This window comes from Hippopotamus amphibius, chromosome 17 (assembly GCF_030028045.1).
Source record: "Hippopotamus amphibius kiboko isolate mHipAmp2 chromosome 17, mHipAmp2.hap2, whole genome shotgun sequence".
Taxonomy (NCBI): domain Eukaryota; kingdom Metazoa; phylum Chordata; class Mammalia; order Artiodactyla; family Hippopotamidae; genus Hippopotamus; species Hippopotamus amphibius.
The window spans coordinates 57,792,891-57,816,423 of NC_080202.1; the positions used below are offsets into that span (position 1 = coordinate 57,792,891).

At 46.9% G+C, this 23,533-nt stretch overlaps 2 protein-coding genes and 1 pseudogene across 2 annotated transcripts; 1 reads left to right on the plus strand and 2 right to left on the minus strand.

The window, feature by feature from the left end:
* Positions 1-3,373: 3,373 nt before the first annotated feature.
* On the plus strand, positions 3,374-13,799 carry CD300E (CD300e molecule). Its single transcript, XM_057713874.1, is given in 7 exon segments — positions 3,374-3,429; positions 4,524-4,654; positions 8,269-8,616; positions 10,277-10,414; positions 11,667-11,718; positions 12,601-12,712; positions 13,776-13,799. Coding segments are annotated over 7 exon segments (861 nt in total).
* Positions 13,800-19,079: 5,280 nt separating this feature from the next.
* LOC130840648 (mesoderm-specific transcript homolog protein-like) lies at positions 19,080-20,060 on the minus strand (annotated as a pseudogene).
* A 992-nt stretch (positions 20,061-21,052) lies between these two features.
* Positions 21,053-22,036, minus strand: LOC130840414 (serine/arginine-rich splicing factor 7-like). Its single transcript, XM_057715905.1, has one exon. The coding sequence runs from the start codon at positions 21,942-21,944 to the stop codon at positions 21,228-21,230; it is 717 nt and encodes a 238-aa protein (XP_057571888.1). The 5' UTR covers positions 21,945-22,036; the 3' UTR covers positions 21,053-21,227.
* Between the last annotated feature and the right edge of the window lie 1,497 nt (positions 22,037-23,533).

Below are 23,533 nucleotides of genomic sequence, written 5' to 3' on the forward strand. Positions count from 1 at the left end.
CTGGCCTCTCAGCAGTGTTTGATTCAGTTCCTCCCTCCTTCCACCCAGACACTGGCTCCCTTCTTAGCTTTCAGGCTCTCCTGGTTTTCTTCCTGCTTCACTTTCCTCCTTACTTTACTTTGCTGCCCTCTCTTCTCGATCTAGAAATATTTCAGTCTGGCAACTCAGCTCTTGGACCTCTCCACTCATCCCTTGGGTACCTCATCCAGACTCATGGCCTTAAATGCCAGTAGCTCCTGTGGTCTTCCAAATGTGTGTCTCTCGCCTGAATCTCCCATTGCATGTTCAGTCCCCTGCTTGACATCTCCACCTGGACTTCTGACGGGCGTTGGGAGCTTACTACATCCTCGTGGAGTTCTAGATTCCATCCTCATCATTAAGCCCTCTCCCATCTTAGGAAGTGGCACTAGTTTTATGGGCTATATGTCCCCCGGAAACTTATACATAGACGTCCTAACTCCTAATACCTCAGAATGTGACTGTATTTGGAGATTGGGTCTTTAAAGAAGTAATTAAGTTAAAATGGGGTTATCAGTGTAGGTCCTAACCCAATATGACTAGCATCCTTATAAGAGGAGGAAATTTGGACACAGATACACGTAGAGGGAAGACCATGTGAGGACACAGCAAGAAGACGGATGTCTACAAACTGAGGCCTGAGGAGAAACCAACCCTGCCAACACCTTGATCTTGGACTTCCAGCCTCCAGAATTATGATAAAATTAACTTCTTTCTTTATTTTTTTTGGCTGCTTTTGGGTCTTCATTGCTGCACATGGGCTTTCTCTAGTTGAAGCAAGTAGGGGCTACTCTTTGTTGCAGTGTGCAGGCTTCTCATTGTGGTGGCTTCTCTTGTTGCAGAGCATGGGCTCTAGGTGCGAAGGCTTCAGTAATTGTGGCATGTGGGCTCAGTAGCTGTGGCTCTCAGGCTCTAGAGCGCAGGCTCAGTAGTTGTGGTGCACAGACTTATTTGCTCTGCAGCATGTGGGATCTTCCCGGACCAGAGCTCGAACACGTGTCCCCTGCATTGGCAGGCGGATTCTTAACCACTGTGCCACCAGGGAAGTCCTAAAAATAAACTTTATTTTGGCAGCTCTAGCAAACTAATACAACTCACACTGACCCAATTTTGCCAGGAGGAAACCTGGGAGTCATTCTAGATTCCCCCTTCCCCACCCCCCCCCATCCCTCAGGATTACAAAGCCCAATAGTTCTGTCAACCAAAAACACTCAGGACTGTGCACTTTGGTCCATCACTATTTCATGCCACCACCATTGGTCTCCTGGACAACAGCAGAGCCTCTGACTAGTATCCCTGCTTCTACTTTTTTCATATCCAATCTGTTGTCCACACAGTTGAGTGATTTTTTTAATACATAAACCAGAACCCACACTGCCCAAAACCCTACAGTGGTTTCCCATTGCTGTAGCTTAAAATTCAAACTCCTTACCACACTTTTCAAGGCTCCCTCTCAGCCTCTCATTTCCCTCTCTCCCACAGCTTATCGGGCTACAGACTCGCTGGTTTCCCTCCTGTTCTTTGTTGTTGTTGTTTTTTAATTTTTATTTTATATTGGAGTATAGTTGATGAACAACGTTGTGTTAGTTTCAGGTGTACAGCAAAGTGGTTCAGTTATACATATACATGTATCTACTCTTTTTTAAATTCTTTTCTCATTTAGCTTATTGCAGAATATTGAGCAGAGTTCCCTATACTCTACAGTAGGCCCTTGTTGGTCATCTATTTTAAATACAGCAGTGTGTACGTGTCAATCCCAGACTCCCAATCTATCCCTCCCCCCTTCCTGTTCTTTGAATACATCAAATGCTTTCTCATTTTAGGGCCTTGGCATATGCTGTTCCCTCTGCCGGAAAGGCTTCTCCCTTTTTTACATTAAATACGTTAACTATATTTAGGAACATATCTTTTACTTTAAATATATTTTTACATTAAATATATTACATATATATTTCATTATGTTTTCTCTCTTTTTTGATTATCTGCAATTGTCCTATCTATGTCAGAAGTAAACTTAAAGCTAGTAAGAGTGGTCTTTTCCATTTGCTAGTTTCCCTTTTCTATCAAGGAGGATGTCCCCTGGACTCAGGGTAGTTTGGGGACAGCAACACTTATGCCCTCCCTAAAAGCAGGAAGTGAAGGGTCGGGAGAGGGGGCTCCAGAGAGTGGAGGAAGGGAAGCGGGTTGTTGCTGGTGGTGGTGATGGTGGGCCTGCGAGGGAGGAGGTTAGACCTTCCCTGTGCTGAGATAGAGGTGCCAGTGGAGTCAGGATGGAGGCACCCCCAGATCATAGGCACTGCAAGGCCATGGGAGGTGGGCCAGAGACACCAGCCAGGAATCCCAGGTGTGACCAGAGTCGCTTAGAGGGCCCGGGGAGGTCCTTAGGTGAAAACTACCTGCTTCCTCTGGAGCCACGTGGGGCTGTACCAAGTGGATGGAGCCCAGAAAGGTGTCAACTTCTTGGACCACCAAATGAAGCCCATAGGGACTAGGCAGAAGTACCCAGGTCTCTAACTGGGCTGCGCTGGGCTGGGCTGGACTTGGCCTGAACCGTCTCTCTGGCTTGAGATCACTTTCTAGGTTGTTTGGACCCTGAAAAACCATCACACCATCTCACACTTCTATGTAGTGCAACTTAGGTGCCCGTTCCTATGGGAGAATCTTTAAGTCTTCGTGGCTGTAGGAGGTCAAGATGGCTTGATGATTCCCTAAGCCCATCACTGAGGCTTCTCTTCACACTGTTCTGAGGCCATGGGGACTCTTCCTCGATCCCAGCTTTCGACAGGGAGCTCTGCTCCAGCTCCCGCCTGATCTAGACCTGAGACGTCAGCCCCTGGCCCTGAGTGGCTGTTTAAATGCCAGCCTCTCTCCTCCTAAAGGAGAACTGTCCATTTCTAATAGTTCCCATCAGCCGTTTGGTATCAGATCACATTCACGGTCCTGGCTTTCAATTCCCTTTACGTTTCTGGCATCTGGGGATTTCCTTTGCTTGATCTTGACTTCAGTTATGTATTACAACTTTGGGGGTTGCATTTCATCCAGAATTTCTGTTTGGGTCCAGGAGGAAGTCTCTGAATTGACTCATCCGCCATATTGCCTGCAATTTGTACTTGCTTCTTGGGTTGTAAAGAAATGTGACCACATTAGTCATATTTTGTATATATTTTAAACCATTGGCATTTGATTTTGCTTACTCCCGTTTCCTTTATTTTATAAACAACTCCAGGATTGAACTGGAAAAAGAGGAAGCAGAAAAACAACATAAAAACAGTACCTAGGGGACTGGAGATTTGTTTGATTCTCTCGGTAGGAGAACCGAAGCCTCCCTCCAGCTGTTGTCAGTGCTGAAGAAATGATGGGGGGTAGACAGCACTGCACCTCCTGTCAGCTCTGCTCACTCTGGATCCCCAGGTGAGTGGCTGGAAACATGCACAGGAGCAGGACCTCTGTGCTTGGGTGTTCCATCCAAAGCTCAACCGATATATCACATTTCATCAGATATGGTGAAAGTGGGAAGATAGGAAGTTGGACTCTTACAGCAGAAGTCTGAAATGGCAAATGATCCAGTAGAGAGTTCTAAAAGATAGCGAATGTTAGAGGTTACAGTATCAACCTGTGGGGGAAGAGAAGAAAAAGTAGAAGCAACTGATGAGGTTATCACTGGAGTTATATTTTCAGATACCTGTGTCTTAGAGAAAGATATGCTTCTGATGGGTCAGTTAGATTGGGAGGAATGTCCAGTGGGATGAGAAGCCAGCTGAGAAGCTATTTCAATGGTCCAAGACTCTCCTGAAACTACTGAACAGTTACTAAGCAATTATGATGTTCCAGGCAGTGTGCCAAGCAGTTTACTTTCATTCCCTCATTTAATTCCTGTGGGATAAGAATGAGAGCTATTACTCTGTGTTACAGATGCAGAAACGGAGGATGAGAGTGATTTGACAACCTGCCCAAGGCACATGGTTAGTAAATGATGGAGATGGGGTTGGAGTCTGAATTAGGTTCATAGTGTATAGACAACCAGGAGGAGCTCCCCTACAGAAGTCAGAAAGTTGAGTCTGGAGCCCAGGAGGGATGGTAGGTTAGAGGAAGAAATGTGAGATCATCCACATGGAAGCAATGGTTGAGAGCGATATTGGGAGTCCTTGCCCGGTATCTTTAAGTGGGGGAATTTCATGATCGACATGTCAGCAGCCAGAGAGGAAGGGCAGCTGGTTAGATGGAAGAAGCAACGCCAGACAGGAAGAATGAGAGAGGCAAGGGACAAAGGGTCTCCTCCGTTGGCATTTTAAATATTGGGATTGACTTCATGAAGGCTCAGGGTATGACCCAAACCTTATATTGTCACCAAATGAACAAAGAATTAGCAGATTTCTCTTGTGGATTAGTCTATTCTCTAAAGTGTCTCTTGCCACCCTTCCCCTTTTTCTAAGTAGGGCTTCAAATTAGCTCAGAAATTAGAAAGGAAGTAGATAAGCAAGAGACACAAAGTAATGTTGAACAAGTGGAAAGTGGATGACTTGGGCTCTATTGTAAACACCTGGATTCCAGCTGGGACCTGGAGTTTCTGGGGACACCTGCCAGGGAGATAGGACCATAGGGCTGCCCCCAGCACTGCTCCTTCTCTGCCTCCCAGGTGAGTGGGGCTGGGCCTTTGGGCACCTCGTATTGCAGAGGGCAGGACAGTGCAGAAGGTCTGTCCTGGGTTCAAGCCAGAGGCAAAGTGTCAGCAGAAATGGGAAGGACACATCCATTCATCTGTCTGTATATCCTTCTATACATTCAAACATTCGTCTACAGATCCTACATACACTTATTGAGCACCAGCTGTGTGCCAGGACTGTTTTGGATGCTGTAATTAAGAGGAACTTCTGCACTCAGGGACTCTTGGTTGGATGGAGTCAAGTTACTATAATACAGCATGGAACTTGCTATAGAAGAGGTTCGTTCACATGTGATGAGAATGTACAACAGGGGCCCCAGCTCTGCTCCTGGAAGGATGCAGGTCTTCAGTGAGGCATCACTGGAAGCTAGTCTGGAAGGATGACTGAATTGGCTGAGTGGAAAATGGGAAAACTTATGCAAAAGTGCGGAGAGACTAGAGATCAAGGAAAGCTCAAGAATGAGCAACAGTTCTGTTTTATCAGGGCTTAGTTGAAAGGGGTAGGAAAGGTTTGTTAGAAGGAATTAATAAAAGGTCTAGAATGGCAGCCTCAGCTTCCACCTCAAATCCCTCCTGGAATAAGGTAATAAAATCGTCTTTCAAAGGTGGGACTTTCAGAAGAGAAAATCTTTAAAAGGATGTAAAAATTAGAGGGTTTTCTTCATATCTGAGGAATGATTTATATATTGGGCTCCCTCATGAAGCACAGAACCTGCCCCACGTAATGACAGACGCTTCCAGAAAAGTGGACGAGAGAGGCAGAGATTGAAAGGGAGGAGAAATCAGTCACAGCGAGAGTATTTACACCTCGGAAATTGGCAAACACAAATCAGGGCTTCTCCTCCACTCTCCCCCAGAGTTGGTTCACTGGCATGTCATTACTTGTTTAAATCTTCTTACTTAAATCTGATAAAATTACCTAAATGGCCTGGCCTGGGTGCAGTTATACTGAAGATGGAAACCTCTTCCCACCCCTTTATGTGGAACTGGCTGACCCCTCTAAACTTACAGGTTCGTCTTTCCATATAGGGTATGTTTGCACTCACATTCCTCAGATGAAAACTTTGAAGTCACTTGTAAAGATTTAAGTTTTGGTTCTTCTTTCTCATCCCAGCCCCTGGCCCAGCTTCCTCTTCCACCCCGTGCAACCATCTGGGGTTATAGACACTGTTTGGGAAAATGTGATTACTTTAAATTTATGGAGGGCGCCCAAGGGCCTCGTAAGGGATGTAAAGAAAGATGATGGGGGCAGTTCCTGAGCAAGGAGGAAAAGGAAGAAGATGGAGGAAGTGAATTCCAATGTTAAAGGAGAGAAAATAGAGCTCTTATTTATTATACATTTTACAACTTACAAACACTTTCAAACCTACGACACGATTTAACCCTCTGAACAACTTTTTAACAACATTTTTATTGGAGTATAGTTGATTTACAATGTTGTGTAGTTTCAGGTGTACAGCAAAGTGAATCTGTTATACATATACATATATCTACTCTTTTTCAGCTTTTTTCCCATATAGGCCATTACAGAGTATTGAGTAGAGTTCCCTGGGCTATGTGGTAGGTTCTTATTAGTTATCTATCTTATATGTAGTAGTGTGTATATGTCAATCCCAATCTCCCAATTTGTCCTTTCCCCTGCTTTCCCTCCTGGTAACCATAAGATTGTTTTCTACATCTGCGACTCTTTCTGTTTTGTAAATAAGTTCATTTGTACCATTTTTTTTAGATTCCACATATAGTAATATCATATGATATTTGCCCAGAAGTGGGATCGCTGGATCATATGGTAGCTCTATTTTTAGCTTTTTAAGGAACCTCCGTACTGTTCCCCTCTGAGCAACTTTGTGTTGCAGGCAGGGCCGTTAGTATGGTCCCCACGTTACAGATAAGATGCTGAAGGGATTAGCCCGTGGCATACTGACTAAGTAAAAGAGCAGAAAATGAAATCCTGACCTGCCTCCTCCCCAGGGCCCTTTCTGCCGCCCATGGGGGTGTCCACAATAGAACAAAGCTAAGCCGGGAATATTCACAAAACCGCTCAAGGTGCTTTCTGCAGACCCCTCTGCTGGTCATTTGGTGTTTTCTTTTCTTTTCTTTTTTAAACAGCATCCTTTTAAAAAAAAGTATTTATTTATTTATTTATTTGTTTTGGCTGAGTTGGGTCTTTGTTGCTGCGCGTGGGCTTTCTCTAGTTGAGAGCGGGGGCTACTCTTCATTGCGGTGTGCCGGCTTCTCAGTGCGGTGGCTTCTCTTGTTGCACAGCACGGGCTCTAGGTGTGTGGGCTTCAGTAATTGTGGCACTCAGGCTCAGTAGCTGTGGCGCACGGGCTTAGCTGCTCCTTGGCATGTGGGATCTTCCTGGACCAGGGATCGACCCAGTGTCCCCTGCACTGGCAGGTGGCTTGTCAACCACTGCGCCACCAGGGAAGCCCCTCATCTAGTGTTTTCATTCTGAATTAATTGCTCTCCTACACTAGCTCCCATGAACTTCAAGCAACCAGCAAACACTTTTCTTAAAAAATGCACACATGAATTTATACAATCCCACGTAAAGCCTGCTAAGCTCGCATTCAGGCAGCGTTCTAGCAGGACAGAGGAGAGTGTTCTCTTGGAATTAGTAGGATCTTCTCTTTTCTTAACTTCAGGTGCCCAGGATTGGATTGTTCATGGCTCATGTTCCATGCAAGGCCCCCTTTTATGTTAATAATACGTAATTTAACAAACATCTGTGAACTCACCGGCCAACCCAAGAACTAGAAAGCTACCAATAACTTAGATCTACTTGCTCCTTCCTAATCCAGTCCTGCTTCCACCAGTAACTTGGTATCATCTGTCAGCACTCCACATAAATATTTGCTTTTGACATATTTGTGTGCTGGGTAGAAAGTTGGCCTAAGGTATTACCAGCCGCCTTCTAAATCTAAGGGTCTGTGATGAGAGCCAGAGATTGGCTTTTCCTCCGAGAATACATGGAGAGCGGAGTAAACAAGAAGTTACTTCTTCTTAAAGAACTAGTTTGAGTTTCAAGAAACCCAGGAAGCAGAGACCTCACTCCAAAAGGAAGTGTTTTGGTCCATGACCAAATCTCATGCCTGGCAGAGGCTGTAGGGCTAAGCACAGGGCCGGACAGCCAGCTCTCTCTGCTCCCACCGCCAGCTTTTTTTTTAAAATATTTATTTATTTATTTATTTATTTTTTAGTTGCAGCATGTGGCATCTAGTTCCCTGACCAGGGATCGAACCCCGGCCCCCTGTACTGGGAGCACGGAGTCTTACCCACTGGACCATCAGGGAAATCCCCCACCTCTCGCTTTGGTCTGACTCTCCCTGTCCCCAAAGGGGCAGGGTCTCTGTGCAGTTACTTGCCGTTTCTGGGCTCACAGGGCACAGGTCTGCACTGGCCTGCTGACTGCAGTCTCCAGACCTTCTAGCTTAGCTCTTAAGCTCAGGTGTCCCTCCAGGTCCCCATCCCCGAGCCTAAAACCACCCACGCCTCGCTGCTAACTTTCCCCTTGGGCATCAAGCAGACAGCTGTGGATGGGGCCCCTCGGGATGGAATCCTGCGACGTGGCTTGTGTTTTCCAGGCTGTTTGTCCCTGACGGGCCCCAGCTCTGTGACGGGAACCACGGGGAGCTCTCTGAGCAGTCGGTGTCAGTACGAGAAGGTGTACGAGGGGTGTAACAAATACTGGTGCAGAGGAGAGTATGACACAGCATGTGACATGATTATGGAGACCAAAGGAAAAGAGAAAGAAGAGAGGAAGGGGCGCATGTCCATTAGAGACCATGCTGATAACCTCACCGTCACAGTGACCGTGGAGAACCTCAGCACAGACGACGCTGGATCCTGCTAGTGTAGAATTCAGGCAGTCTGGATCCTGGACGTGTTGTCACGTGACCCCTAGGTCCAGGTTAAAGTGTATGTTTTCCCAGGTAAGAGCTGCGCGTGGTCCAGCAGCAGAGCTTATGGGATATGACTGGACCTGGGGACAAGGATGGGTGCTGTACTGAAAACCACCTGGGTCTTGTCTTGTCCTCTGTCTCAGTGGTGTTGGGAAGAGCCTAGGATGTGGTCCAGGAGAAAGGCAGCTGGTCCTTCAGCTTTGGCATGGGCTGAGGGGAATAGCTCATGGTACCCTAATTCTCACAGGGCCTGGGCCTCACCCCGTTACCTGGGAAACCCCCCCCCCCATGCTGAGACTTTCCACTATGCTCCACAAGGCTCTTTCCACTATGCCCTTCAGAAACCTGCACCAAAGGAACTAAGCTCTTCAGGCATGCACCCGCAGCTCGCTCATAGAACATTCCCTCTGCCAAGCTGTCCTGAAACTGATCTCTCTCTTGTTTCAAGAGGGAGGCTTCCTGAGTGCAAGCTGCTCTTTCTCCTACTCCCTATGTGCTGCAGGGCTGTGAAGCTGTGTCCACGTTCTCCCAGCTCCCCATCCCATCTTCCAACCTATTACTTTTCCACCTGCTTCCTTTAACATTTGTGTCACATGGCCACACCCACCCTCTTCCTTGACACAGCCATCCATTGGCTTCCAGACTCTTCCTCGACATTCAGTGGGGACCTGGCAGCTTCTCCACCCCAACCCCCACCATCGTCTTGGGAGGTTTTGACGAGTAACTTGTCAAACGTCCTGGTCTCAGATTCTATGACTCTCAACTTTGGTGGCGTGCATGTCCCCTCTCCTTCCACGCTCCCACTCCACGGCCACATTGCACATCTTGTTGTCACCCCAAACTGGCCCCTGCGCAGAACCCTACACTCAAACATCCTACTTTCTGAGAGCTTTCCATGCATCAGCGCTGCGGTGCCCTCACCCCTGCCATCCCCATGCTCAGCGTCGCGTACACCTCCAGTCCTTTGATCCTTCTCTCCATTTCCCCCCAATTTATTGTCTATCCCACCTCTGCCCTGATCTCACCTCCTTCCTAAGCCAGCTCCAGCCTCCATGGTAGACAGTATTTTCTCCTCTTACCAGTACCCTCACCTCCTGTGCACCGTTTCCCCATCTACCTTTCGAAACCCTCATCCCTGGGTCCATTCTAAAATTAGGGAGATCAAGCCTCGCGGTGTGCCCGGGACTGAGAGCTTTCTTTGGATGCGGGGCTTTCAGTGCTAAAACTGGAAAAGTCCCAGCAGACTATGGCAAGTGGGTCACCCTACCTAAAATCTACCTGCTTCAGGACTGTTGGAGGAAAAAATTACAAATGGTGCCTATGGGTGTCAAGAGAAGTTCGTAGTTCTTCATATCACCCTCCCATTCTTCTCCCTAATCAAGAGCACACAGGGTATCAGATGTGAACTCTCTCCACCTACTAACTTCCATGCCGCCTAACTCACTCTCCCCTCTTTCCTTTTCAGGATGAAGGTGAAGAACCCCTCCTCCTGTTCTACAGCTCATCCTGAGGCTGGATGCTCACCCCGGGGCTCCCCACCTTGCTCCCCAGCTCCGTGGGCCAAATTCCCTCTTTGTTCATCCATCCCCTTCCTCCATCAATTATCCACACTGTTTCCTATTCTCAGCCTCTTCCTCGCCAGCGCTCTTCCCCTCAGCCTATAAACATGCTCATATCTCTCTAATCCCAGAGCCTCCTGCAGGTGCCCCCATTTCTCAACTCTCTCCTTTCTGCTCGCCTGGAAAGAGGATGAGTCACGCTTCCTCCTTTGTGCTCCTGCTCTACCTGGTGAACCAGTACCTCCCAGTGACCACCACTTCCTATTGGAGTGAGTCAGTCTGTTCGGGTGTCTCTGCCCCTCCGTAAGGGCAGGGATGGTGCCCCATCCCTCAATGAATCCCTGACGGCAAGAATGTCAAAGGCTTTGGTGGGTGAAACCGAGCCTGTGTTGGGTACTCTGTGAAGGACTGTGCCTCTGGGATGACTGTTTTTGGGGAAATCATGAAGTTTGGGCAGAGTAGAGGGGGAATACGGGTTACATGAGTACAGTCAGTCCCCTACGTACGAACCTTCAAGTTGTGAACTTTCAAAGATGTGAACACGCGTTACATCAACGTCAGGCATGAGTGAAACTGCAGCTCACCACCCTCCAACTCCACCCCCCCGCCCTCACCATTCTTCTATCGCTGACAGTCCTTCAGCTCTACCATCTCCCACCTCCTCTTCCCCCTCCAGGCAGTAACTCTTCTTGCCTGTTCAGACGATACCAGTCCACCAGTCCCTGGATGCCAGCAGTTGTATTTTACTGCTGTACTTTTCAGGGTACTGTACTGTAAGATTAAAAGTGTTTTCTTTATTTTTTTGTGTTTGTTTTACATATTATTTGTGTGAAAAGTATTATAAACCTATTACAATACAGTACTATATAGCCGATTGTGTTAGTCGGGTCCTTAGGCTAACTTCGCTGGACTTCAGAACAAATTGGACTTATGAACGCACTCTCGGAATGGAACTTGTTTACATGTAGGGGACTTACTGTCGTCTGGACACCTGAGGTACTTGGGAGGAGGTGGATAATAACTATTTCCTCCCTAGATGTGGGTTAAAGTGGCCTTAAATAGTCTCCATCTGAAGCGTGCTCTGAGCCCCCTCTGTGAGGCTTCTGGGCCATGGGCTAAGTCATCTTCTTTAGACTCCTCCCTGCCCCCTCTTCCCTCTGGGGCTCCTTATCAGGCTGAGGAAGCACCCGAAAGACCCCTGCCTTCACTCCAGGCAGAGTCAGACTTGGGCTGGAAAGGAAGACCAGGCACTTATTAGAGATGGTGCTTATGGCCAGTTCTGGAAGAGTCTCATGTGGTCCCCGAGAGGCTCACTCCATTCAGGGGGAGGCCTGGGTCTAGCTTCAGGGTGTGTCCCAAGTCCCTTCATGAGTGGATGACTCCGTGTGACGTCAAATCCAAGTGGGTGCTTCGAGCATGACTGGGGAGAGAGTGGCCCCTGATGTATGATTTTACCTCCAGCTCCAAGTACAACCACAGGGAGGACCACCTGTCCAGCTGTACCTGCCACCTTCCCAACAGTGAACGCTGGGCAGAGCCCCAGCACCAAGGAGGTGTCGACCTGCTGCCCAGCGTAAGGGCCCAAGACCTGGAGGCCGTGGAGGAGGAGGGTTGGCAGCCTTAGGGGACCCTGGGGTGGAGGCTGGCAACACATCATGACCTTTGTATGTCATGCTCTGCTGGGTTTTCCTCCAACTCTGGTCCTGATTTTTATATTCTCCAAAGCTGCGTGGGGATGCTGAGTGGAAAATATCACCTGTTCTGTGAACACTGACCCCCATGGGGCAGCTGCAGTGACACCGATGGAAGCTAGTTTCAGGTGGACATGCAGGCCCTCCTCTCATTGCCATCCCTTCCCCCTCTCCTTCCTCACCTCATTCTAGACTCAGGGTCCTGAGTCTATGGTCCCTAACCCAGGCTCGCATCCAAAGGTCTTTGCTGTCTCAGAGATCCTGCTTCCAGGAGCTGCTCGTGGGGTCTGTGGGGGAGATGGGCTGGTTCCGGGCAGACATTTGGATCTGTTCTCCTCCCAAAGATACCCAGAAAGGGCTGCGACACCACTGCCAGACCCTGAAGGGAAGGAAACAAGGGACCAGGGCTTTAAAGTGTGGGTGAGGATTGGTTTCAAGAAGTCAGCTGATAAAAACTGTGGGGGGTGGGGAAGAGACAGAGTGGGTAAGCTTGGGCACACACTTCTGGAAAGCAGGCACTGCCCGAGTCCCTCTTCTCTCTTTGCTCCATCACCTCTCCTTAAGGAGAGTCCCAAGGGCAGTTCCTGAAGGAGGAGAGGTGACAGGGGCCCCAGAGAGGGGCTGCCCTGACTTTGGTCTCTTCTGGGTTTGATCCTGAGCTACCTAGGCTTTAGAGTCAGGGCTCAGGGAGAGGTGGGGAGAGAAGGGTCCTGGGTCCTCCTCCAGAGCAGGCAGCTCTTTTCCTGTCACTGTGTCCCCTACAGGTCCCTGCTCCACAATGTCCACTTCCTGCTCCTGGTCTTCCTGAAGCTGCCCCTGTTCCTGAGCATGGTCGGTGCTGTCCTCTGGGTGAACAGACCTCAGAGGGGCCCTGGAGCGAGAGAACATCAGCCTGCCCCGTCCAGGAATGCAGCCCTTCAGACTGGACAAGAGAGACCTTCGGGCCCTGGACTCCAGGGCAGGGGGGCAGCTGTGCCTGGATTCTGGAGGGACTCGAGTCTTCTGGGGGTCTTGGTCAAGGGAGGGTCCTGGATCTTAGAAGACACTCCTGAGTCCACAGGTGGAAGTCCTCTTTTCTCCTCCCCAGATCCCCTGGCTTCTTGGCCTCATGCCCACCTCCCACGGGCAAGGATTCTTTGGGAGTTGTGTGCTCAGAAGCCTGGCCTTTTACTCTTGTCCTTGGCACAAAAGCTTCTTGGCTCAGTGTCCCCAGGGAAATAGCCACCTCCTCCCTGCAGACAGGAGGCTCCCTGAGGATGCACCCCTCATAGCTTCAGTCCTGGGCTCACAAGACTCTGTCCCCTCCTCTGGGACAACCCCAGGGGGAGTTTAGTCCCAATAGAGTTCACTTACGCAGCTGCACACTGTCTTCCTCTTGGGTCTCTCTGGACTTCAAACCCCCGTTGTGTCCCTACGGCCAGTGTGTGCCTTGGCCCAGTGCATCTCTGTCTGGTTTGGCCATGGCTCAGCAGCTTCAGGTTAAAATTCTGGGGCCAATTGGAGAAGTAATGGGAGAAGGAGGCAGTGGGCGCCCCTAAAATCACTCCTGGAATTCCCTAAACTGAAGGGTCTCCTATGCACAGAGTTGACAGAGAGTCCAGCTGGATCCAGTTGAAGAGAAATCTGGTTGAGACCCTCCATCGACAATTAACCATTTTCACAGAAAAGGCAGACGTGTTTCCAAACACAGAGTGCAGGACACAGAGGTGAGGAGATACTTCACCACACTGGGATCGTATCTTGCCTCCGTAACCATAGGCATCCTCAGCCCAGGAAAGTGCTCAGCTGGTTTTCGAACGCGTGTCACTTGCTCCCTCCTTGAAGTTTGCCGGGAAGAGTTGCGCAGTCTGTCAGAAGCGAGTGTCACCGTTTCCATTCGACTTTCTGCATCCGTACCAGCCCTTTCCACTGAGAGCTCCTCTGAGCACCGTGTTCTCAGGCAGAGCTGCTACCTGAGTCCTGATGTGGCTCTCACAAGGGTGGGGACATTCACAGCATCTCAAGAAGAGCTTGGCCCCAGATTCAGCCGAAGGAAAAATTCATTCTAAAGAGACATATGTTAGCCGTGGTATGCACAGGGAGGTATAAGAAACATGATAAAGGGCAAGAGAGGAGCGTATGATGCACTTTATAAAGGAGATAAGCTCACGAGTCAGTACAACATAGGCAGGACTGGTAGGAGCCACAGGGCGGTCACAGGCAAGATGCTTCATGATGTCAGAGGGGAAAACATTATGTGGCACTGGCTGGATCAGTGAAAGGAGGTGATATTTGAGGATGATGTTAAAGGAGGTGTGTAATTTCAGTTGAGTGGAGTAGGGGAAGGGAGGGGGGAGTAGGGGGTGAGGGAAGGAGCAGAGAGAGAGGGTATGTATTTAGAGCAGCAACAGCGTACGTGCAAACAGAGGGGCAGAAAATAATCATCAAGTAGCCACTCGTAGAAGACCTATCAGCAAACGGAGTGTGATGGTCACATGCAGTTTCTCATGGTGGAGGTGTGACTAAGACTCCAGCGGGGTGAAACTGTGGCAGTGCAGTTGTGCCTGACCTAGCAGAACTAAGATGGGGGTGTGCGGAGGGGGCTTAGAATCCAAATGTACTCAGACTTTGATTGGAGACACTTGGATGAATTTGAGCAGATAAAAATGGGGTCATGGATGTGTTTTAGGAAGGCTTACCTAGTTGATGTGTAGAATGGCTGGAAAGGAAGAGTCTGGGAGTATGGAGATCTCAAGCCTGGAAGACCAGAGAATGGGGCATCCCTGACAGAAACAGGAAGGTCAGGAGCAGGCTTGAGTGATGCAGAGCTTAGTTTTCTCTGTGTGACTGGGATTGCCAGGCATAGAGGTCTAGCAGGAAGCTAGAGATGTAGGTTAGCAGAGAAATTGGTGCTGGAGGGAAGATGTATGGAGAGGTTAACTGGAGCCCAGGGAGAGGTGACATAGTCAAGGGAAGAGTTCAGAACCAAGGACAGAGTCGTTGGCGCACCTGCAGGTAGGAGGGACTCAGATAATAAACAAGGCACCAGAGGGACTTCCTTCGTGATGCAGCGGTTAAGAGTCTGCCTGCCAATGCAGGGGGCACGGGTTTAATCCCTGGTTTGGGAAGATCCCACATGCTGTGGAGCAACTAATCCTGTGTGCCACAACTGCTGAAGCCAGTGCACCTAGAGCCCATGCTCCACAACAAGAGAAGCCACTGCACTGAGCAGCCCACACACTGCAACGAAGAGTAGCCCCTGCTCTCCAAAACTAGAGAAAGCCCATGCACACAGCAATGAAGACACAACACAGCCAATAAATAAATACATTTATTTAAAAAACAAAACAAAACAAAAATCACAAGGCACCAGAGAAGGAGCAAATAGTTAGAAGGTGAGAAATGAAGGATCATGAAAGGGAGAGAGCAGAGCCAGAAAGATAGAGATGGATCAGGAATGAGAAGAGGCCACTGAACTTATCATGTACAATGTCAGTGGTTAAGTTCAGGAGAGCGGGACAACAGAGCAGAGGGAGCAGAAACCAGTTAGGAAGAGTAAAGAAAGAGTGACCATATGGTGAGGAAGGGGAGACAGCAGATGAAGGAGAAAGGGAAGACAGATTCCCCTCCTCCCTCCCTCCCTCCCTCCCTCCCTTCATTCCTTCCTTCCCTCTTTCCTTCTATTTCTCCTTTCTTTTTATTTTTTCCTTTATTTGCTCATTCATTCAATAAATTTCAGTGTGTGTCTCAGGGGCATTGTTCTGGGAATTGAAGATAAGGATGTAAATAAGCCTTAATAAACCTATGGAATAGATTCCTTACTCCCAAGGAGGAAAGGTTGAGAGGTAAACTAACAGTTGCAATGCTTATTTGCCACCTGTATCTCCTCTTTGGTGAAATACCTGTTTGTGTCTTGCCTATTTTCTAACTGAAAAAATATATATACTGTTGAGATTTGAGAGTTCTTATATATTCTAAATGCTAGTTCTTTGTTGGATATGTGATTTGCAAATATTTTCTCACAGACTAAGGCTTGTCTTTTTTTTAATTTATGTATTTATGTATTTACTTATTTATTGTATAGGCTGTGTTGGGTCTTTTTTGCTGCACTCAGACTTTCTTTTTAGTTGTGGTGAGTGGGGGCTACTCTTCGTTGTGGTGCACGGGCTCCTCATTGCCGTGGCTTCTCTTGTTGTGGAGCATGCGCTCTAGGTACGTGGGCTTCAGTAGTTGCAGCGCATGGGCTCAATAGTTGTGGCTCACGGGCTCTAGAGCGCAGGCTCAATAGTTGTGGTGCACGGGCTTAGTTGCTCCGTGGCATGTGGGATCTTCCTGGAGCAGGGATCGAACCCATGTCCCCTGCATTGGCAGGCAGATTCTCAACCACTGCGCCACCTAGGCAGCCCCAAGGCTTGTCTTTTCTTTCTCCTCACAGGGTCATTCATAGTGCAAAAGTTTTTATTTTTGATGAAGTACAATTTGTTCATTTTTTTCTTTTAAGAGTTTTGCTTTTGGTGCCATGTTTAAGAACTTTTCACAAAGGCTGAAATCCCTAGTATTTATTCCTAGACTTTATTCTTCTTACAGTTTTACAATTTTTAAGTTTTACGTTGAAATACATGAGCCAGGATCCATTTTGAATTTGTGTGTGTGCTAGGGATTAGTTCCCCACAGCCCCAATCCGTGGAATTGTTTCAGCACCATTTGTTAAAAAGACTATCCTTCCTCCATTTGATTCTTTCCCCCCTTTGTCAAAAATCTGTTGGGCATTTTTGTATTGGAAGATGTACAGAGAGGTTAACCAGAGCGCAAGGAGAGGTGAAGTCTTAAAGGGAAGGGTTCAAAACCAAGGACAGCATCTTTGGAGTCCCCACAGCATCTTTCAGATTCCATCCATCTATGTGTCTATCCCTCCTCTAGTATCACACTATTTTGATTATTATGTAAGTCTTAGCATCAGGTAGAGTAAATCCTTCCTCTTTGTTCTTCTTAAAAATTGTTTTGCTTTTCCATGTAAATTTTAGAGTAAGCTTCTCTTTATCTACAAAAACACTTGCTGGGATTTTAATAGGAATTGTGTTAAACTTATAGATCAATATTGGGGAAATTGACATCTTTACTATGTTGAGTCTTCCAATCCACAAACTTGATGCATCTCTCAGTTTATTTAAATATTCTTTTGCCACAACTATTGAGCCCATACGTCTCAACTAGAGAGCCCTGGTGCTGCAAACTGCAGAGCGCACATTCCCTGGAGCCCATGTGCCACAACTAGAGAAGAGAAACCCATGTGCTGCAATGAAGTTCCCATGTGCTGCAACTAAGACTCGACACAGCCAAAGGGAAAAAAATTCTTCAACCTCTGTCATCAGCATTTTGTAATTTTTAGCACACAAATGCTACACATGTTCTGTTAGATTTTTACCCAGGTATTTCTTCTTCGGAGGGGGTGAAGTTATGAATACTGTTTTGTTTTCTGCCTATTTGTTGCTAGTATGTAGAAATATGATTCTTTTGTGTGTGTATTGATCTTGTATCCTATGATCTGGTTGAACTCATTTACTGGTTCTAGCAGTTTTTTTGGTAGATTCCTTGGGATTTTCTACATGGACAATTATGTCATCTGAAAAAAGGGACAATTTTTTTCTTCTTTTCTAATCTCTATATTCAGTGGCTTCCTGGAGGCCCTAGGGAACCGCTGGAAGGTTTAAAACACTCTCATGGGGGACTTCCCTGGTGGCGCAGCAGTTAAGAATCTGCCTGCCAATGCAGGGGACACAGGTTCGATCCCTGGTCTGGGAAGATCCCACATGGCGAGGAGCAACTAAGCCCATGCGCCACAACTACAGAGCCTGCGCTCTAGAGCCCACAAGCCACAATTATTGAGCCCATGTGCCACAACTACTGAAGCCCGCACGCCTAGAGCCCGTGCTCCACAAGAGAAGCCATTGCAATGAGAATCCCAACAAATAAAAATAAATACACAAAAATTAAAAAAAATAAGTAAAACACTCTGATGCTGTGTGGAGCGTGTGGCATCATGGTCCCACTGCTTTCAGGCATTGCTACTTTTTTTTTTGTCAAAATTCATTTTTATTAATAGAAAATAAACACTTATTCCAGTTGTTATACTTGAAGTTACTAATTTAAAAAAAAGAATTTAAAATCACCGCTTAATAATCCTGTTTTAACTAAGACAATGAAACTGTGGCTTAAAAATAAATATTCAGCACCATTTGCTCACAGGCCTTTCAGACTTTGTCCTTAAAGTTTCTGGAACTTTCCTGTCTGTAAAGTACAGGAATTACTGAGCTACATGAGGAACCCTCTCTGGGACAGCCAACAAGAAGTTAAGCAATCAACATATATTCAGCCTGGTAAGTCGGACTGTACAACAATCCCCTCCTCTCCGCTCTGGCTCAGGAAGGACATGCTTCTAAGCACTGAGGTATGAAGAGTCCGACTGCTATTAGCTGGAAAGACCAGTTCTAACAGTAAATAACAGTAAATCTCTGGCACAGAGACTACTGTCCTTAATGTCCTGTGATTTTAGGAAATTCTGTAAATAGCTTGGATTTAGTTCAATTTATTTAGAAATGAAACATGTTTAATAAGGTTAAACTACTCTGCTAGAGTAAGTGTCTGCTGGTTTAGTGTCTTTATAAAATATATACATAATACGTGTAAGTAAATCATAGTCTTAAAGTATACTTAGAATACTGCATTATTTAAACCAAAGTCTAACAAAATGTCTACAATTAGAGGCAGCTAATGAAACGAAATCCAAAGTTATGACAAGGAAGACTCACTCTCACTTAAAGCTGTGTCGCTTAGAGAACTTAACACCATTCAAAGCGAAGTGAAGGTGGCACCTTTAGATAATTCCAATCACGGCCAGAAATAAGCATTTCTAAACATTTCAGAAAAGTCCACGGAAGTGTTTCAAAGGCTTTTATGCAAAAGAATGTCTATCTTTCTGCATCAGTGAGGAGCAGTGCCCATCAGAATTTCCTAATAACACAAAGACAAAGGCAAGTCCATACACTTGATCAGATGTCAAAGGAAAGGGAGGTGGACTATTAGGTCACCCTTAGAGCTTCTGCTGGCTTTTCGCTATATGCTGTTCACCAGTGTGAGTCAGGTGGACTTTTGTGAGAGAATAGTGTTTGGTGGCCAGGACCTCTTTTGGGCATTTCTTGCTAAGTGGAATACACAACAGATAAGGGAATAGGGGAGGTAATGCAAGGAAGCGACTCTTTCCAGCTCAGAAGGAGTTGATGAAGCCCATATATGCATTCAAGAAGCCCATGGAATCCTCTAGCTGTGGATAGTGGCTAATGTGGTCATCCAGAATCGACACTGTGGACCACGGCAGAGTTTTCCTGTACAGCTCCAAAAACTCTGGGTAGGGATTCACTGGATCCAGTGGTGTATAGATAAAATGAATAGGAATAGATACAGAGGCAAGAGCTCCTACCCAGCATCTTCTAAACTTCTTCCTTTGATTGATGTACTGCAAGAGACGGTTGATAACCAAGTTCCCATCATTGTTGCGTATCCCTGCCCACATGTCCCACAGTTCACTCTCAGAGGGTCGGGTATACGGCCCAAAGACCGGGGTGAGACCTCTAAAGAATACAAAGAAGTTCACCAATCGTGTGAGGATGGGTGACAGCATGCCTCCATCTTTGAGAAGCTTTGGGAGAAGGAGAGGATGGTGAGTCTCAGGAAATGTACCTCCATTTGACAGACAGAGACTCTTGATGGTAAGCCGACCAGACCGATTCTGCTTGAACCTATAGAGCAGCTCCTGAGCAACAATATCCCCATAGTCGTGAGACAACAGGTTGGTCCTGCGGTTGTGGAGCCCCAGATGCCTCAAAAGCACCTCCACGATGCTGGCCTGCTCGAACATGGAATAGTGATGTGGTCTCGGTTTGTCACTGAAGCCAAAGCCTAGGAAATCAAGGGCAATCACTCGATGAAACCTGAGGGTCAGACCTTCCCAAATCTAGTACCAATCATAGCTCGATGTTGGAAAGCCATGTAAAAGCACAACTATCTCCGGACTTCCAACCACACCCACAGGGTCTTGGTAGAAGATGCGCAGTCCCTTGCAGGTAAAAAATTTGCCTGGTGACTTCCATGAGTGAAGAGCAGGGGAAAGCTGGAGGGGCGGGATGTGCAGATAGGCCGCAAGCAGGGGCACAGCCAATAGCCCCACCTGGACCCACCACTCCCTCATCCGCAGCTCCTCCGGGGGACACCTTCAGGGGTACTGACCCCCACCAGCACCCTGCTGCTCCCTCACGGCCCCCTACTCTGAACCAGAAGTTCTACAGCAAAAATCCTCCTCTGGCGAGTTAACACTGATTCAGGTAAGACCTGGCCTACAAGACTCCATGTTTGGGGGACCCGCAGGCATTGCTACTTTCAAAAAAAGAAGCTGGAAGTGAAATTCCTTATGTTTACATCTAAGCAACAGACTCCATTAATAAAATATTATGATCAAAACAAAACCTGTCCGTAAATGCATGCAAGTTACGGATTCAGTCTGTGACCTCTGAGTAAAGCAGAGAAACTGCAGAGCACTGTGTGTCTGCCTGGTATTTATGCCTGGGCCATATGGTGCCCTCAGCAGGCTTGGGAACTGGCCGTCTCAAGTGCACAGATGGATCTACAGGGACAACGGGTGAGCCAGCCCCACGCTGGCTCAGGCGCAGATTCAACTCTGCTGCCTGGCCCTGTGACTGGGGACCAGGGCCCGCAGCCCTTCAGGTCTCCTTGCTCTTATACGTGATATGAAGGTGCTGGATTAAGACTTGCACGTGGCCGTTTTGAAACATGGCGGCAAGTTCCTTGATGCTCCTCCTGTTAAGGGTTGGGGCTTATGTCCTCTCCGCTGGGTCTGGGTGCACTGTGACTGCCTCATTCACAGACTAGAGCCGTGCTTCTCCATGTTTTTTCCATTAGCATCCTCCTGAAGCGTCTGCTTAGAATTTTCTAAAAATCTCCCCCCATCCCATGAAATTTTAATAACAAAGACGTACTGTATATATGTTCATATTCTTTTTTTTTCAAATCTTAAGAATATTGGAGTTTATTATTTTTTTAGAACTTTTATTGAGATATAATTGACGTACAATAGACTGCATATATATTTTTTTCTAATTAGAAACATTTTATTTTAAATGTGCCAAATAAAACCCCACATTTTCAGACCATAGGATGTTAATACATTCAACAAAAATTTATATTATCTTACTGCTGTGAATTTACAGAGTAATAGTCCAGATCCGTTTTGATTAGATGGTTGAAATACCCTTCCCTAAATTACACTTTACAGACATCACAAATCCCTTATAATAATGTAAACAAAATAACTTTTCCCTAAAAGGTGAACTTGAGAACTTCAGTCCACTCTTTCAGGACCTGCACTTCTTCGAGGACTTCCTGACGGGGAACGACTTCTTTTTGGAGACGGAGATCTGGACTTTGATCTGCTGCTTCTTGGTCGTGAAAGAGACCTGGATCTTGATCTTGACCTGGACCGGGATTGGAAATACCTCGATCCTTTTACAGAACCAGACCTAGGTCGTCTGAGTGAAGCTGATCTTGATCTACGAAGAGACACAGATCTTGATCGCCGAGGAGATGCTGATCTTGACCTCCTTCCCCTGCTCCTGCTGCGCGAGCGAGAGTATTGTCTACCTCTGGATCTTGAATGTGATCTAGACCGTGACCTGCTTCTTCTTCGGCTGCTATAGCGATGACAATCATAAGCATAATGTCCCTTTTCGCCACACTCATAGCATCTATCATTGGGATCAAAGGGACGTCGGGCAGGTGGTCTATCACAACGAGATCTCCGAGGCATGCCTGTTGATAGTTCAACTCTCACTCGGGAACCACAAATCACTTTCCCATCCGGGCCTCGCACAGCATCTTCTGCATCTCTAGGATCTTCAAATTCCACAAAGGCAAATCCTGGAGGATTTCTGGCAATCCACACAGTTCTTAAGGGACCATAATAACTGAAAGCCCTTTCTAACTCTCCTTTGCCAGCACCAGTTCCCAGGTTACCAACATACACCTTGGTTTCTCCTCCGTACCGCCCGTAACGCGACATGATGACTGGCCCGCGAGCCCGGCTCTTTCAGCTCGCAGCGCCCAGAGACCGACTAACACAAACCGAACAGCAGTGCCACGCTCGCCAATGGTCCTAGCGGCACTCTAGACTGCATATATTTAAGTGTACCATTTGATATTTTTGTTAGTTATGTATATATGGCAATCTATATGTTCTTATTCCGTATATATGTACACGTGTGCACATACATATTTACTTATCTGGGTTTTGTATGTAAAAACACAGATATTTATTTATCTGTGTTTTGTATATAAAAAGAGTAAAATTATTTCACCCTCCAAGAACCAGTATTTGTCTCTGCTGTGATGCATGGATGGAGTATGGCGAAAGTGACCCTGTGTGACTTCCAGGGCTAGGCCAGGAGGAACGCTGCAGCTCCTTCCTTGGTCTCTTGCCACCTTAGTGAGGCCCCCCTCCTTCCTTGGAGGCCACCCATGTAGGTGCAGGGACACCTGCATATTTACATGGTTTCAAAGCATTTCCCCCTAAAACACTTATTAATCACAGAGGGGCCAAGAGTAACTTCGAGTTTTGAGAAATCTATAGTCCACCGCCCCTATTAAGATCTTGATTGGAATGACACTAACTCAGGTGTTTACTTAAAAAAGAACTCATTAAACTATACATTTAGCAGGTGAAGACTGTAATTTTGAGGCATTTACATATACCGCAATAGAGCTACTTTTTTAAAATGTAGAAAATAACTTTTAAGAAGTTCTATTTAAAAGTCCCCTTTGCTTTTCTTTCTTTCTTTTTTTTTTATTGGAGTATAATTGCTTTACACTGGTGTGCCAGTTTCTGCTGTAAAACAAAGTGAATCAGCTGTATTTATACATATATCCCCATATGCCCTCCCTCCCGTGACTCCTTCCCATCCTCTCTATCCCACCCCTCTAAGTCCTCACCAGCCATTGAGTTGATCTCCCTGTGTTATGCAGCAGCTTCCCACTAGCTATCTGGTTTACATTTGGTAGTGTCAATGTTACTCTCTCACTTCATCCCAGCTTCCCCTTCGCCCCCCACCCTGTGTCCTCAAGTCCATTCTCTACATTGGAATCCTTATTCTTTCCCCCATTGCTTTTCTTTCTCCACTTCTAACCATCAGTTAAAGTTTGCGTCTACATAGAGGGCGTCCTCGGCGCTACCTCTCCGAGGAGATAAAAGGTATCTTCCAGGTCTCTCTCCTCTACTCTCTCCCCATTCACAATTGCCAGATATATCCTAACTCTAGTGTTTGAATTAGGGTCACTTCACACCCTCTAGAATATACAGGTCATCTGCTCATATATACAAAATGGAAATAGTGTCCCTCAAAAAGCAATCTCAAAAGAGCACAGGAAATCCACAGGTTTTAATAGGAAACGTACAGCACAAACATAGCAGGTGTGAGCTTTGCGATGGCCCAACCCTATCTTCAATCATCTGTATTCAGGCATTTCTTCCTCCAGGAGGTACCGATGCAACAGAAGGTGGGCTTGGTGGACTCCTGTACACCTGGCCCATGGGGGTCTTTGCCCATCTAGACACACTCTGAAGATTTTTAGTTTAATTCAAGTTTTACATGAACC